Source organism: Calonectris borealis, chromosome 30 (genome assembly GCF_964195595.1).
Source record: "Calonectris borealis chromosome 30, bCalBor7.hap1.2, whole genome shotgun sequence".
Lineage (NCBI taxonomy): Eukaryota > Metazoa > Chordata > Aves > Procellariiformes > Procellariidae > Calonectris > Calonectris borealis.
Genome location: NC_134341.1, coordinates 514,946 through 527,530, shown reverse-complemented (window position 1 = coordinate 527,530; position 12,585 = coordinate 514,946). Strand labels below are relative to the sequence as shown.

At 65.9% G+C, this 12,585-nt stretch overlaps 1 protein-coding gene across 6 annotated transcripts; it reads right to left on the bottom strand.

Moving 5' to 3' along the window:
* Window positions 1–48: 48 nt before the first annotated feature.
* On the bottom strand, window positions 49–12,229 carry SMARCC2 (SWI/SNF related BAF chromatin remodeling complex subunit C2). Of its 6 annotated transcripts, none has more exons than XM_075133679.1 (29): window positions 12,048–12,229; window positions 11,783–11,902; window positions 10,405–10,490; window positions 10,002–10,083; window positions 9,833–9,925; window positions 9,667–9,736; window positions 9,443–9,512; window positions 9,275–9,350; window positions 9,056–9,187; window positions 8,845–8,960; window positions 8,603–8,727; window positions 8,443–8,502; window positions 8,309–8,346; window positions 7,885–8,015; window positions 7,716–7,787; window positions 7,523–7,636; window positions 7,281–7,434; window positions 7,057–7,149; window positions 6,711–6,830; window positions 6,581–6,643; window positions 6,250–6,508; window positions 2,393–2,554; window positions 2,250–2,314; window positions 2,030–2,159; window positions 1,775–1,941; window positions 1,564–1,698; window positions 1,159–1,477; window positions 691–1,062; window positions 49–486 (listed from the first exon to the last, which is right to left on the bottom strand). In XM_075133679.1, the coding sequence occupies exons 1-29, from the start codon at window positions 12,156–12,158 to the stop codon at window positions 410–412; spliced, it is 3,612 nt and encodes a 1,203-aa protein (XP_074989780.1). In that variant the 5' UTR covers window positions 12,159–12,229; the 3' UTR covers window positions 49–409. The 6 variants fall into 6 exon arrangements, with proteins under 6 accessions (XP_074989780.1, XP_074989784.1, XP_074989781.1 ...); XM_075133683.1 differs by having other exon boundaries at window positions 979–1,062; XM_075133680.1 differs by having other exon boundaries at window positions 6,711–6,827.
* Window positions 12,230–12,585: the final 356 nt, after the last annotated feature.

Genomic DNA, 12,585 nt, shown 5'->3' with positions numbered 1-12,585 from the left:
CCTCTGTCCCCCATCGCCCCCCGCCCAGACAGACCCTGCACCACGAGGCTGTTTCTTCCCGCCCCGGGGACTTGGAATTTTATTTTTGTTGTTTTTTTTTTTAAAAAAAAACCAAAAACAAAAATGGGGGGGGTGACAACTGAGAAGGAGCTGGGGGGGGGGGAAATGCCCATGAGCCAGGTGGGATTGGAGCTGTCTCATAAATAGCCGGGGGGGAGCAGGGTCCCCAGCCCGCCCGGGGAGACCAACACTTAAATAAAATCCAGGACAATCATAAAAAAATACCAAAGCTGGGGGGGGTCGGGGGCTTCCTTTGGGGCGCCTTGCGGGGGCGGGAGGGGCCGGTCTCCCCGGGCCGGTGGTGGCGGCAGGGTTGGGGGGCTGCGGCGTCCTCAGCCCCGGCGGGGGCTCACTGCGTGGGGGGGACGGGGGTGGCCGTGCTGGGGCTGGGCGCGATGGGGTCCGTCTGCAGGGGGGGGCCTTGGTCTGCAGGGAGAGAAAAGAGGGGGGGGGGTCACATCTGGGGGGGCAAGGGGGTGCATGAGCACCTCTTGCCCCACAGCTCCCGGGAAGGGTTGAGCCCCCTCCCCAGCCCCATGCCCGCGAGTGGGTCCCCCCTCCCTGAGCCACTCCCGGGGGGTCCCCCCGCCCCGTTCCCCGGTGGCCCCCCATGCCCCCCCCATGTCTCACCTGCGAGGAGGCCGGGGTTGGGAAGGAGGCTTCCCTGCACGGCGGCCACGATGGCGGGGCTGTGCGCGGCGGCCGAGCCCCCCGCGAGGTGCGGCAGGGCCAGGCCGGGTGGGTGGGGGGGGGGGGGCAGCCCCCCGGACGGCATGCTGCTGGCGAGGGCCCCATGCAGCGGGAGGGCGGGCGGGTTAGCGGGGAAGGTGGCGCCGAGGGGCTCGGCGGGGGGGTTAGCCATGCTAAATGGGATGGCGGATGGAGGCAATCCGAAGGGCAGGGCCGCGGGCGCATTACCGGGCACGGCGGGGTGGCCGCTGCCACCGAGGCTCCCAGCCAGGCTCTGGGATGGCGGCTGCTGCCCGGGGAATGGCGCCGGGGCTGCGGGGAGAGGCGGAGGGGGGGCGTCAGCGCTGAGACCCTGGCGTTGAGACCCCCCCACCCAACCACCCCCCAGCCCTCGGCACCCCGACTCACCGTGCGGGATGGCCGGGGCGCCCGGCGGCGGGGGCGGCTGCGGCGGGGGGGCCCCGGGCAGCGGCTGCCCCACGGGCTCGGCGGGGGCCACCATGGCGGGGGCGGGCGGCGCGCCCAGCGGGTGGGCGGCGGGGGCCAGGGGGGCGCCGGCGGCGGCGGGCAGGGGCTGGGCCCCCGGCGGCAGCGGGGGCGGCTGCTGCTGCTGCTGCTGCTGGAGGTGCTGGAAGTGCTGCTGGCGGGCGCGCATCTCCGCGTACTTCAGCTGCTCCATGTGGAAGGCCTGGCGGTCCGCCAGCAGCTGCTGCCGCTGGTACTCCAGCTGGGGGGACACGGGGGGGTCAGCAGGGGCCGCTGGAGTAGGGGCAAGCGCCTGCCACCCCCCCCATCACCACCACCATCACTCACGGCCTCGCGCTCCCGGTCCATGATGGTCTCCAGCTCCTCGAAGTGCCGCAGCTTGATCTCCAGCTTCTTCATCTGCGTCTCCACCAGCAGCGCCACCAGCGACTTGATCTTACGCTCCTCCACTGCCGCCAAGTGCTGCGAGGGACCCGGGGGGGTCAGCACCCGCACCCGGGCTGCACAGCCCCCCCCAGCCCCAGCCCCAGCCCCTCACCTTGGCCTTCACGGCGGCGGCAGCCAGGGCGGCGGCGGCGGCGGTGGAGAGGTTCCCCTCGCCGATGTCCCGCTCCACCTTGGCCTTGCGCTCGGCCTCGGGCTCCGGTGGCTCCTTGGGCGCCTCGTCCGGCCCCTCCTTCGCCTCTTTCTCCTTCTCCGGCTCCCCTGCAGCAGGGCAGGGGCCGTGTCAGTGGGGCAGGGCCGTGGGGGGCTCAGCGTCTCCCCCCGCCGCCCAGCCGCGCCCCCAACTCACCTGCGCCATCGCCATCACCCTTGTCGGGCTCCTTCTCGCCCTCTGCCTCCTTCCCCTTCTCCTCCTCCTTCTTGGGTGCCTCCCCGGGCTTCTCCTTCGCCTCCTCCTCGGCGGCGCCATCCCGGGGCTCCTGGGGAGGGACCGGCCCCGCGGCCACTCAAGTCCCGGCACCAGCCGCCCTCCCCGGGCCCCCGCGCCCCCTCCCCAGGCCAGCCGCTACCTTCGCCTCCTTCTTCTCCTCCGCCGGCTGCGCCTCCGCCCGCGCCTCCTCCGCGCCGCTCTCCTCTGGGGACGCAAGCGCAGGGTCAGGGCCCCTGCTGCCCGCCCCAGGCCTGGCACACTCATCTCACGGACCCCCCTCACCTATCCGCTCCGGCTCGTCCGAGGCGGTGCCGGCGATGCCGCTGCTCTCCAGCCCGAACGCGGGGTCGGCCTTGCCCGTCACCTTGGCCGCCTCCTCCACCTTGCGGACGTGGGCCTCCACCAAGGCCGTGGGCACCTCCTCCTTCATCTTGGAGAACTCCTCTGCGGGCAGCGCCGCGGGCCCTGAGCGGGGCCGGCGGCGGGGACCCCAGCGCCCTCGGAGCCAGCCTGGCCCTCAGCACTGTGCATCCCTCGGGGGCTTGACCCATCCCCTCACAGGTCTCATCCTGCCTCCACAGAGGACTTGTCCTGCCTCTCTATAGGATGTCCTATAGGACTCATCCCATCTCCTCATGAGAGTCATCCTGTCTCCCTATAGGAATCCCTATAGGACTCAGTCATCCGCCCATCGGCCTCTTCCTATCTGCCTGTGGGACTCATCCCATCCCCTCGTAGGACTCGTCCTATTTCCCTGTAGGACTCCCCATAGGACTCAGACCTCTCCCTATAGGACTCTTCCTGTCTCCCCACAGGACTTGTACTGTCTCCCTACAGGACTCGCTATAGGACTCATTCCATCCTCCTATAGGACTCGTCCTGTCTCCCTATAGGACTCCCTATAGGACTTAGCCCTTCTCCCTATAGGACTCTTCCTGTCTCCCCACAGGATTTGTACTGTCTCCCTATAGGACCCCCTATAGGACTCATCCCATCCTCCCATAGGACTCGTCCTGTCTCCTTATAGGACTCCTTATAGGACTCAACCTGTCTCCCCATAGGCCTCATCCCATCTGCCTATAGGACTCATCCTATCTCCCCATAAGACTCGTCCTGTCTCCCTGTAGGACTCCCTACAGGACACATCCCATCTGCCTATAGGACTTGTCTTGTCTCCCTATAGGACTCCTCCTGTCTCCCCATAGGACTTGTACTGTATCCCTATAGGACCCCCTACAGGACTCATCCCATCCGCCTATAGGACTCGTCCTGTCTCCTTATAGGACTCCTTATAGGACTCAACCTGTCTCCCCATACACCTCATCCCATCTCCCTATAGGACTCAACCTATCTCCCCATAAGACTTGTCCTGTCTTCCTATAGGACTCACTATAGGACTCATCCCATCCTCCTATAGGACTTGTCTTGTCTCCCTATAGGACTCATCCTGTCTCCCTGTAGGACTCACTATAGGACTCATCCCATCCTCCTATAGGACTTGTCTTGTCTCCCTATAGGACTCATCCTGTCTCCCTGTAGGACTCACTATAGGACTCATCCCATCCTCCTATAGGACTTGTCTTGTCTCCCTATAGGACTCGTCCTGTCCCTCTGTAGGACTCCCTATAGAACTCATCCCATCCTCCTATAGGACTTGTCCTGTCTCCCTATAGGACTCATCCTGTCTCCCTGTAGGACTCACTATAGGACTCATCCCATCCTCCTATAGGACTTGTCTTGTCTCCCTATAGGACTCGTCCTGTCTCCCTGTAGGACTGCCTATAGGACTCATCCCATCCTCCTATAGGACTCCTCCTTTCTCCCAATAGGACTTGTACTATATCCCTACAGGACTCCCTATAGGACTCATGCCACCTCCACATAGGACTCGTCCTGTGTCCCTATAGAACTCCCTATAGGACTCAACCTGTCTCCCCATAGGCCTCATCCCATCTGCCTATAGGACTCGTCCTATCTCCCCATAAGACTCGTCCTGTCTCCGTATAGGACTCCTTATAGGACTCATCCCATCTGCCTATATGACTCCTCCTGTCTCCCCATAGGACTTGTACGTACTGTGTCCCTATAGAACTCCCTATAGGACTCAACCTGTCTCCCCATACGCCTCATCCCATCCTCCTATAGGACTTGTCTTGTCTCCCTGTAGGACATGTCCTGTCTCCCTACAGGACTCCTTATAGGACTCATCCCATCCGCCTATAGGACTCGTCCTGTCTCCTTATAGGACCCCCTATAGGACTCAACCTGTCTCCCCATAGGCCTCATCCCATCTGCCTATAGGACTCATCCTATCTCCCCATAAGACTCGTCCTGTCTCCCTGTAGGACTCCCTATAGGACACATCCCATCTGCCTATAGGACTTGTCTTATCTCCCTATAGGACTCCTCCTGTCTCCCTATAGGTCTCATCCCATCCTCCTATAGGACTCGTCCTGTCTCCCTATAGGACTCCCTATAGGAGTCAGCCCTTCTCCCTATAGGACTCTTCCTATCTCCCCATAAGACTTGTCCTATCTCACTCCCTATAGGACTCATCCCATCCTCCTACAGGACTTGTCTTGTCTCCCTATAGGACTCGTCCTGTCTCCCTGTAGGACCCCCTATAGGACTCATCCTGTCCTCCTATAGGACTCATCCTGTCTCCCTATAGGACTCATCCTGTCTCCCTATAGGACTCCCCATAGGACTCAGCCCTTCTCCCTATAGGACTCTTCCTATCTCTCCATAAGACTTGTCCTATCTCACTCCCTATAGGATTCATTCCATCCTCCTATAGGACTCATCCTGTCTCCTTATAGGACTCCTTATAGGACTCAACCTAGTCTCCCCATAGGCCTCATCCCATCTGCCTATAGGACTCATCCTATCTCCCCATAAGACTCGTCCTGTCTCCCTGTAGGACTCCCTATAGGACTCATCCCATCTGCCTACAGGACTTGTCTCCCTATAAGACTCATCCTGTCTCCCTGTAGGACTCCTTATACGACCCATCCCATCCTCCTATAGGACTCGTCCTGTCTCCCTATAGGACTCCCTATAGGACTCATCCCATCCTCCTATAGGACTTGTCTTGTCTCCCTATAGGACTCATCCCGTCTCCCGATAGGACCCCCTATAGGACTCATTCCATCCTCCTATAGGACTCATCCTGTCTCCCTATAGGACTCCCTATAGGACACATCCCATCTGCCTATAGGACTTATCTTATGTTCCTATAGGACTCATCCTGTCTCCCTATAGGACTCATCCTGTCTCCCTATAGGACTCCCCATAGGACTCAGCCCTTCTCCCTATAGGATTCTTCCTATCTCCCCATAAGACTTGTCCTATCTCACTCCCTATAGGACTCATTCCATCCTCCTATAGGACTCATCCTGTCTCCTTATAGGACTCCTTATAGGACTCAACCTAGTCTCCCCATAGGCCTCATCCCATCTGCCTATAGGACTCATCCTATCTCCCCATAAGACTCGTCCTGTCTCCCTGTAGGACTCCCTATAGGACTCATCCCATCTGCCTACAGGACTTGTCTCCCTATAGGACTCATCCTGTCTCCCTGTAGGACTCCTTATACGACCCATCCCATCCTCCTATAGGACTCGTCCTGTCTCCCTACAGGACTCCCTATAGGACTCATCCCATCCTCCTATAGGACTCATCCTGTCTCCCTATAGGACTCATCCTGTCTCCCTATAGGACTCTCTATAGGAGTCAGCCCTTCTCCCTATAGGACTCTTCCTATCTCCCCATAAGACTTGTCCTATCTCACTCCCTATAGGACTCATCCCATCCTCCTACAGGACTTGTCTTGTCTCCCTATAGGACTCATCCCGTCTCCCGATAGGACCCCCTATAGGACTCATTCCATCCTCCTATAGGACTCATCCTGTCTCCCTATAGGACTCCCTATAGGACACATCCCATCTGCCTATAGGACTTATCTTATGTTCCTATAGGACTCATCCCGTCTCCCTATAGGACTCATCCTGTCTCCCCAAAGGACTCGTCCTGTCTCCCCACAGGACTCCCTATAGGACTCATCCCATCCTCCTATAGGACTCCTCGCAGGACCCATCCCCCCCGCCCGCGCCGCGCCCCGCCGGGAGGGGCCGCCTCACCCAGAGCCGACTTGGCGGCGGCGGAGGCGACGCGGGGGTCGACGACGGAGGCCAGGAAGGCGACGGTGCTCATGACGGGGTTGCCGGACTGGCTGAAGGGGATGGGCTGGTAGGCCAGCGGCCCCAGGGACGCCTCCGAGTCCTCCAGGTAGGGGTCCTCGATGGGCAGCCGCAGGAAGTGCAGGATGCACTCGTCCTGCGTCCGGCTGCCCACGTGCTCCGACACCTTGTTCCAGTCGTCCTTGTACATCTCCAGGGCCTGTCGGAGCGAGCGGGGGCGTCGGCGGCGCCCGGCGGCCCCCTTCCCCCCTCCCCGGGGACCCCCGCTCACCTCCAGCAGCAGCAGCGTCTCCTGCTCCGTCCACTCCCGCGTGGCGCTGGCGGCGGCTTTGCTCTGCGGGGGGAGAGGGGGGTGAGCGGCGGCGGGCAGGGGGACGGGGACGGGGACGGGGGGCGCCCACCTTGGAGGGGACGTTCTTCTTGGTGTACATGTCGGTGCGGAGGCCGAAGTTCTGCATGTCGGCCGGCTTCTCCTTGCTCTTGTCGGGGAAGTTCAGCATCTGCTGCGAGGCCGAGGTCTGCTGCCGGGGGAAGAGAGGGGACGCTGGGGACGCGGCCATGCGGGACGGGCCGCGAGGACGCCGGTGTCCCCCCCATCCCAGAGAAGCCTTCGTGCCCCATCTCGTCACGGTGTCCCCCCCGCGTCCCTGCTCCCCGGGGCAGGGCGGCATGCGGGGCGCGAGGGGGAGGAGGGAAGGAGCCTTCCTCGGCCAGCGGCGGGGCGACGGACCCCAAGGAGCCGCCTACCAGCTCCGGCTTCCCCTTCACCGTCTCGGTGACGAGGTCTTCGATCTCTTTGCTCTTGCGGCCCGTCTTGGCGTCGCCGTCGCTCTGCCGGCCCTGAGGCACGGATCGAAGCTGTGCGATCCCCCCACCCCCCCACCCCACCCCGCGCCCGGCCCCCGCGGGGACCGGGGGAAGGCAGAGGGGGGACACGGCTGGGCGAGGAGCGGCCGCCCCCGCGCACCCACCTGGGGCGTCTTGGGCTGCAGCGGCACCAGCCCCGAGGGCGTATCGGCCAGGACGTGGAAGTGGGAGGTCGGCGGGGGGCCCATGGGGGTGGGCCGGCTCTCGGCGTCCACCTGGTAGTTGATGAGGCCCCACTGCTCCAGGAAGGCGTGGACCCTGCGGAGAGCCGGCGCTCAGACCCCGCCGGTCCCTCCGGCAGCGCCAGGGTGCCAAACTCATCCCGCCCCACCGGCGCCGGACCCACCGCATGATGGCGCAGACGTCCCCGGCCAGGTTGCGGCGGCACGCCGTGGAGGTCAGGTACTCCTGCGGGTTCAGCCGGTACGTGTCGATCATGAAGTTGCGGTAAGCCAAGTATCTGGGGGAGAGCGTGAGGCGTCAGCACCGGCTGCGGCCCCGCCGGCACCGGGAGGGACGGGGAAGCGGGGGGGTCTCACATTTCGGGGGTCTTGGATTTATTCTTGCCGTTGAAGAACTCGGGCAGGGCTCGGCGCTCGATGGCGTGGACGCTGCAAGACGAGACGCTCGGGGAGGGCCCGGCACGGCGGCCCTGCACCGTCCGGCTGGTGCCGCGGGGCACCGGCCTCATCCTCGGCTGTCCCGTACCTGTTGTAGTCGAACCAGGCGGCGTAGCTGGGGATGATGATGTGGTGGGTCTGCTCCGTCACGTTGTCCTCGTGCAGGTCGGGGTTCTTGGCCTGCTCCCCCTTGCTCCCGGTGCCGTTCTCCTCCTCGTCCTGCCAGAGACCAGCACCACATGGGCAAGGGGGTCCTGAGCCCCCCTTTGGCACCCTTCCTCATCCTCACCAAACGCAGGATGAGGCCAATGGCCCAGGGCAAAGCCGCCCACAGCCCCAGGGGCACGAGGAAGGGCAGAAAGCGGCCTTTTTGTACCCAAAAGAGGGACAAGGAAAGCAGGATAAAGAGGTGACCATCCAGCGACGGTGACCCCCGTGCTGGGGTGGGAACATCTTCCCTGGAGGAGCGTTGGGCTGGGGAGGGGCCGGCACTGCACGGGCCCGGGCCTCACCTTGCCGGCCGTCTCCATGCTCTCATCCTCCTGCTCATCTGGAAGAGAGGAGAGCAGGGGCGGTTTTGGGCATGGCCAGGTCTGTGGAGCCGGGGGACCTGCCGCGGCGCTCGGCCCCGGCGCCTCAGACTCACCCAGGTCCGTCATGGTGCCCCCCTTGACGGGCGCAGACTCCGAGTCCTTCTTGGTGTTGACTGCAGCAGAGGGAAGCAGCGCTGAGCACCCCGAAGACGGGCCGCCCACGCCCGTGAGGGGGGGACCCCGCGGGGTGGCTACCGGCCCCCCCACCCTGACCTGTCTTGGGCAGGGTGACCTCCTCCACGTTGGGGACGGGCGAGGGCTCGTCCATGTCCTTCGTCAGGTCCTCCTGCTCCTCCTCGCGGTGCCCGCGCTTGGATTTGTTATAGGGGGTGGAGGGTCTGCGAAGGGAGAGACCCCCCCGTGTCCCAGTCACCACCGCACCCCAGGACCGGACTCCCCACAGCCCCTGCCCCGGGGCTGGATCCGACTCCGCCGCCCCCCCAGCCCAGGCTCACCCCTTCTTCGCGTTTTTCTTCTTGGCCTCTGGGGTGGGCGAGGGGGAGGGCGAGCGCTTTCGCTTCTTGTAGTTGCCCCCCTTCTTGTCCCGCCGGTCCGAGTCGGGGCTGTTCACCTGGGGGGGACAGGGGGTCGCTGGGTCCAACCGAACGGGACGGCCAAGCAGAGACCCCCATCGTCCCCCCCTGCGCTTTGCCACCCCGCTCTGACCTCGTCTGTCAGCGTCTTGGCCGAGATCTTCTTCCTGCGGGCGACAGGGCTCTTCTCGTCCGTCACCTCGTAGTCCTCCTCGTTCATCCACTCGTTGAAGGTGTCTGTGTCCAGGATCCACTTGGCGTGGACCTGCGGGCAGGGGTGGGGGCGCGTCAGGCAGCCAGCGGGCAGGGGAGGGGGCTGCAGCCGCCGTCCCAGCCTGGGGGACCCCGTTACCTTCCGGGGCTTCTCCGGCGTCGGGGCGTCCTCCACGGAGGCCTCTATCTCGCTGGCGGGGATCCAGGTGTCATAGCTGCGGGCGCAGAGGGGCGGGGTGAGAGTGGCACCCACAGCGGCGGCACGGGGGGCTCCATCAGGCTTCAGCCCCCACCCAGGACCCCTCACCTGTCGGGGTAGTAGCCCCAGTGCAGCAGGACCTGCTTGTCGCGCTTCATGACCGGCCGGACCCACTCCTCTGCGGGAGACACGGAGCGGGGCCGGCGCTGAGGACGGACCCACCGTCCCACCGAGAGCCGCCCGTGACGCCCAGCACGGCTCTGGCCCCAAACACCATCCCCCCCCGGCGTTTCACTATGAGCTGGGAGCAGGGGGCTCCCCCTCGCACCCACCTTCCTCCAGGTTCCCGGGGACAGGGCAGACGATGTGGGACGCGTTGCTCTTGTCCTCGGTCACTGTGCCCTGCGAGGAGAGCAGGGGAGTGGGTCCAGGGCTGAGCGCCGGGACGAGGCGTTGGATGGGCCCCCCCGTGCCCCCCACCCCAGCGCTGCCACCGACCTGGTGCCTCTTGACGATGTCTTTCAGCTTGCTCAGCAGCTTGGGCTCGATCTCCTGGTGCAGGAAGATGTTGGGCCGGGCCAGGCAGTTGTTCTGGGGAAGGAGAGCAGAGCGGTGAGCGGGTGGGGGACGGGAGGGTGCCGGGGGGGGCGGGGGCGGCGCCTCTTACCTGCACCAGGGATTTCTCGATGGTCATGAACATCTCCACGTTGCGGTCCATCCGCGAGGGATTCTGGAAATCGAAACGCCGCCTTATTGGAAGAAAAGAGCGACTCTCATGAAAGCCACAGCTCAGGTCTCCTCGTCAGCATCCAAAGCCTGGGGGGGCGGGGGGGGACACACGCGCCTGAACCCCATCAGGGGTCCGCGGTGGGGCGGGGGGAACGTGCCCCGGCACCTGCTTGCTGTGGAGGTGGGTGCCCTACAAACAGCCCACCCCCGTGCAGACCCTGCTGAGGCCACCCCAGGGCGATCCTGTGGAGGGGACCCCCACCCCTGGCACCATGACCCCCACCCCGGCCCCCTCCCGCTCCCAGGACCCCCAGCCCCGACGGGCGCAGGCAGGCACTCACCATCCTTGGTCGCTCTTGAATTTATAGGCCGCTGCCAGGATGTGGCACAGGGCTCCTCCCGCCTTGAAATCCAAGAAGCATTTTATCTGTAATGGGAAGAAAGGGGTTGGGGGGGGCGGCCGCAAGGGGCGGGCTGCGTCCCTGGTGCGGCGGGGAGCTGGGCGGGGTGCCCGCCCCTCGTCGGGGTGCCATCCCCGTGTCTGGGTGTTACCCCCTCGTCAGGGTGCCATCCCCTTGTGGGGCTCTGTCCCTGGGTTGGGCTGCAGTCCCTGCAGTGCTGGGGCACTGTCCCCAGTTGGGGACCCGTCCCTGTGTCGGGACGCTGTCCCCAGCTCCATGGGGTGCTGTCCTGGGGTCCCTGGGGTGGTGGCCCCAGGTCTACAAGGTGTTGTCAACGGGCCCTCGGGGCGCTGTCCGTGGTCAGGGCCCTGTCCCAATGTCGGGGTGCTGTCCCTGGTGGGACGCTGTCCCTGGTGGGACACTGTCCCCTGGTCGCTGGGGCATGGACCCTGCTTGGGGGGCAGTTCCCAGCAGGACAGTGCCCGAGTGTCACCGGGCACTGTCCCCAGGACACTGGGGCACCATCCCTGACCAGGGCACTGTCCCGCACTGGGGCACTGTCCCGGGTCACCGGGTGCTGTCCGTGGTCAGGCGCTGTCCCCAAGCTGGGGCGCTGTCCCTGGGTCACTGGAATGCTGAACTGGGTCACTGGGCCTTGTCCCCAGGTCTTTGGGGTGCTGTCCCCGCTCGGGGCCTTGTCCCCGGTTCATTGGGGTGCTGTCCCTGCTCAGCCTTGTCCCCAGGCCTTTGGGGTGCTGTCCCTGGGTCATTACGGTGCTGTCCCCGGGTCTCTGGGGCATTGTCCCTGCTCAGGGCCCTGTCCCTGGGTCATCAGGGCCTTGTCCCCAGCTCACTGGGGCTCTGTCCCCGGGTCACTGGGGTGCTGTCCCCTCGTCTTTGGGCACTGTCCTTGCTCAGGGCCTTTTCCCCAGGTCTTTGGGGCCTTTTCCCTGGGTCTTGGGGGCCCTGTCCCCGCTCAGCCTTGTCCCCCGGCCTCTGGGGCGCTGTCTCCGGGTCACCAGGGCCTTGCCCCTGGGTCAGGGGGTGCTGTCCCTGCATTTTTGGGGCACTGTCCCTGTTCAACCTTGTCCCCAGGTCTTTGGGGCCTTGTCCCCGGGTCATTACGGTGCTGTCCCTGGGTCTCTGGGGCGCTGTCCCCGCGTCTCTGGGGCGCTGTCCCTGCTCGGGGCCTTGTCCCCAGCTCCCCGGGTGTCGCTGGGCCGCGTCCCCCGCTGGGGTGCAGCCCCTGGCCCACCGCGTCCCCGTCCCTGCCACCGCGGCTGCCCGCGCCCCGGTGCCCGCCGCGGCGGGGGCTCACCGGCAGCTTGGTGAGGGGCGCGTTGCTGACGTGCTTGCCGAAGACCTCCTCCTGGAACTGCAGCAGCTGCACCACCAGGCTCGACAGCGACTTGTTGGTGGGGGGCTCGGCCTGGATGTACTGCGGGGGCGGGGGGTCAGCGCCGCCGCCGGGGCCGGGCCCGGGGGGGGGCGGGGGCGGCGATGGCGGCGGCGGGGCCGTGACAGGCCGGGGCCGGCGGGGCGGGGGCCGGTGCCGGCGCCCCCCGCCCCCCGCCGCGGCCTACCTTTTTGTAGTTCTTGCCGAGCCAGAGGCGGACGTTGTCGAACTGGCTGACGGTGTCCGAGGCCTCGTAGTACTTGACGTTGGGGCCGCCGTCCTTCTTCCGCACCGCCATCTTCGAGCGGGCCGGGCCGCCTCCCGCCGCCTCCCGCCGCGCCGCGCCGCGCGCGCTCTACCGCCCCCTGCCGGCCCCGCCCCGCCACGCGCCCGCTCTACCGCCCCCTGCCGGCCCCGCCCCGCGCCGCGTTCTGCCGCCCGCGCTGCGCGAGCGCTGCCCGCTCGGTACCGGCGCGGCCGGGCCGCGGCGCCCCCTGCCGGGCCGGGCGCTCGGCGACGCCCCCCTCCCCGTCCCCCCCGCCGCGGGGGCGGCGGCCCGGTCGGGAGGCCCCGGGGCGGGGGCGGGGGCTGGGCCGGGAACGGCGGCGGGGCAGCGGGCGGGGCGGGGAGCCCCGGTGTGAGCCCGGGCGCGGCGCACCGGGCCGGGGCGGGCGGGGCGGGGCGGGCGGCGGCGGGGCCCGGTCTAGGCGGAGCGCGGCGCAGGG

Coding starts and splice junctions, on each gene's coding strand:
- SMARCC2 (XM_075133679.1), bottom strand. CDS start 12,158: ATGGCGGTGCGGAAGAAGGACGGCGGCCCCAACGTCAAGTACTACGAG. Junction 6,509..6,580: donor AGACGCTGCTGCTGCTGGAG/GTGAGCGGGGGT, acceptor TCGCTCCGACAG/GCCCTGGAGATGTACAAGGA. Junction 1,063..1,158: donor CGCCCCGGCCATCCCGCACG/GTGAGTCGGGGT, acceptor CTCTCCCCGCAG/CCCCGGCGCCATTCCCCGGG.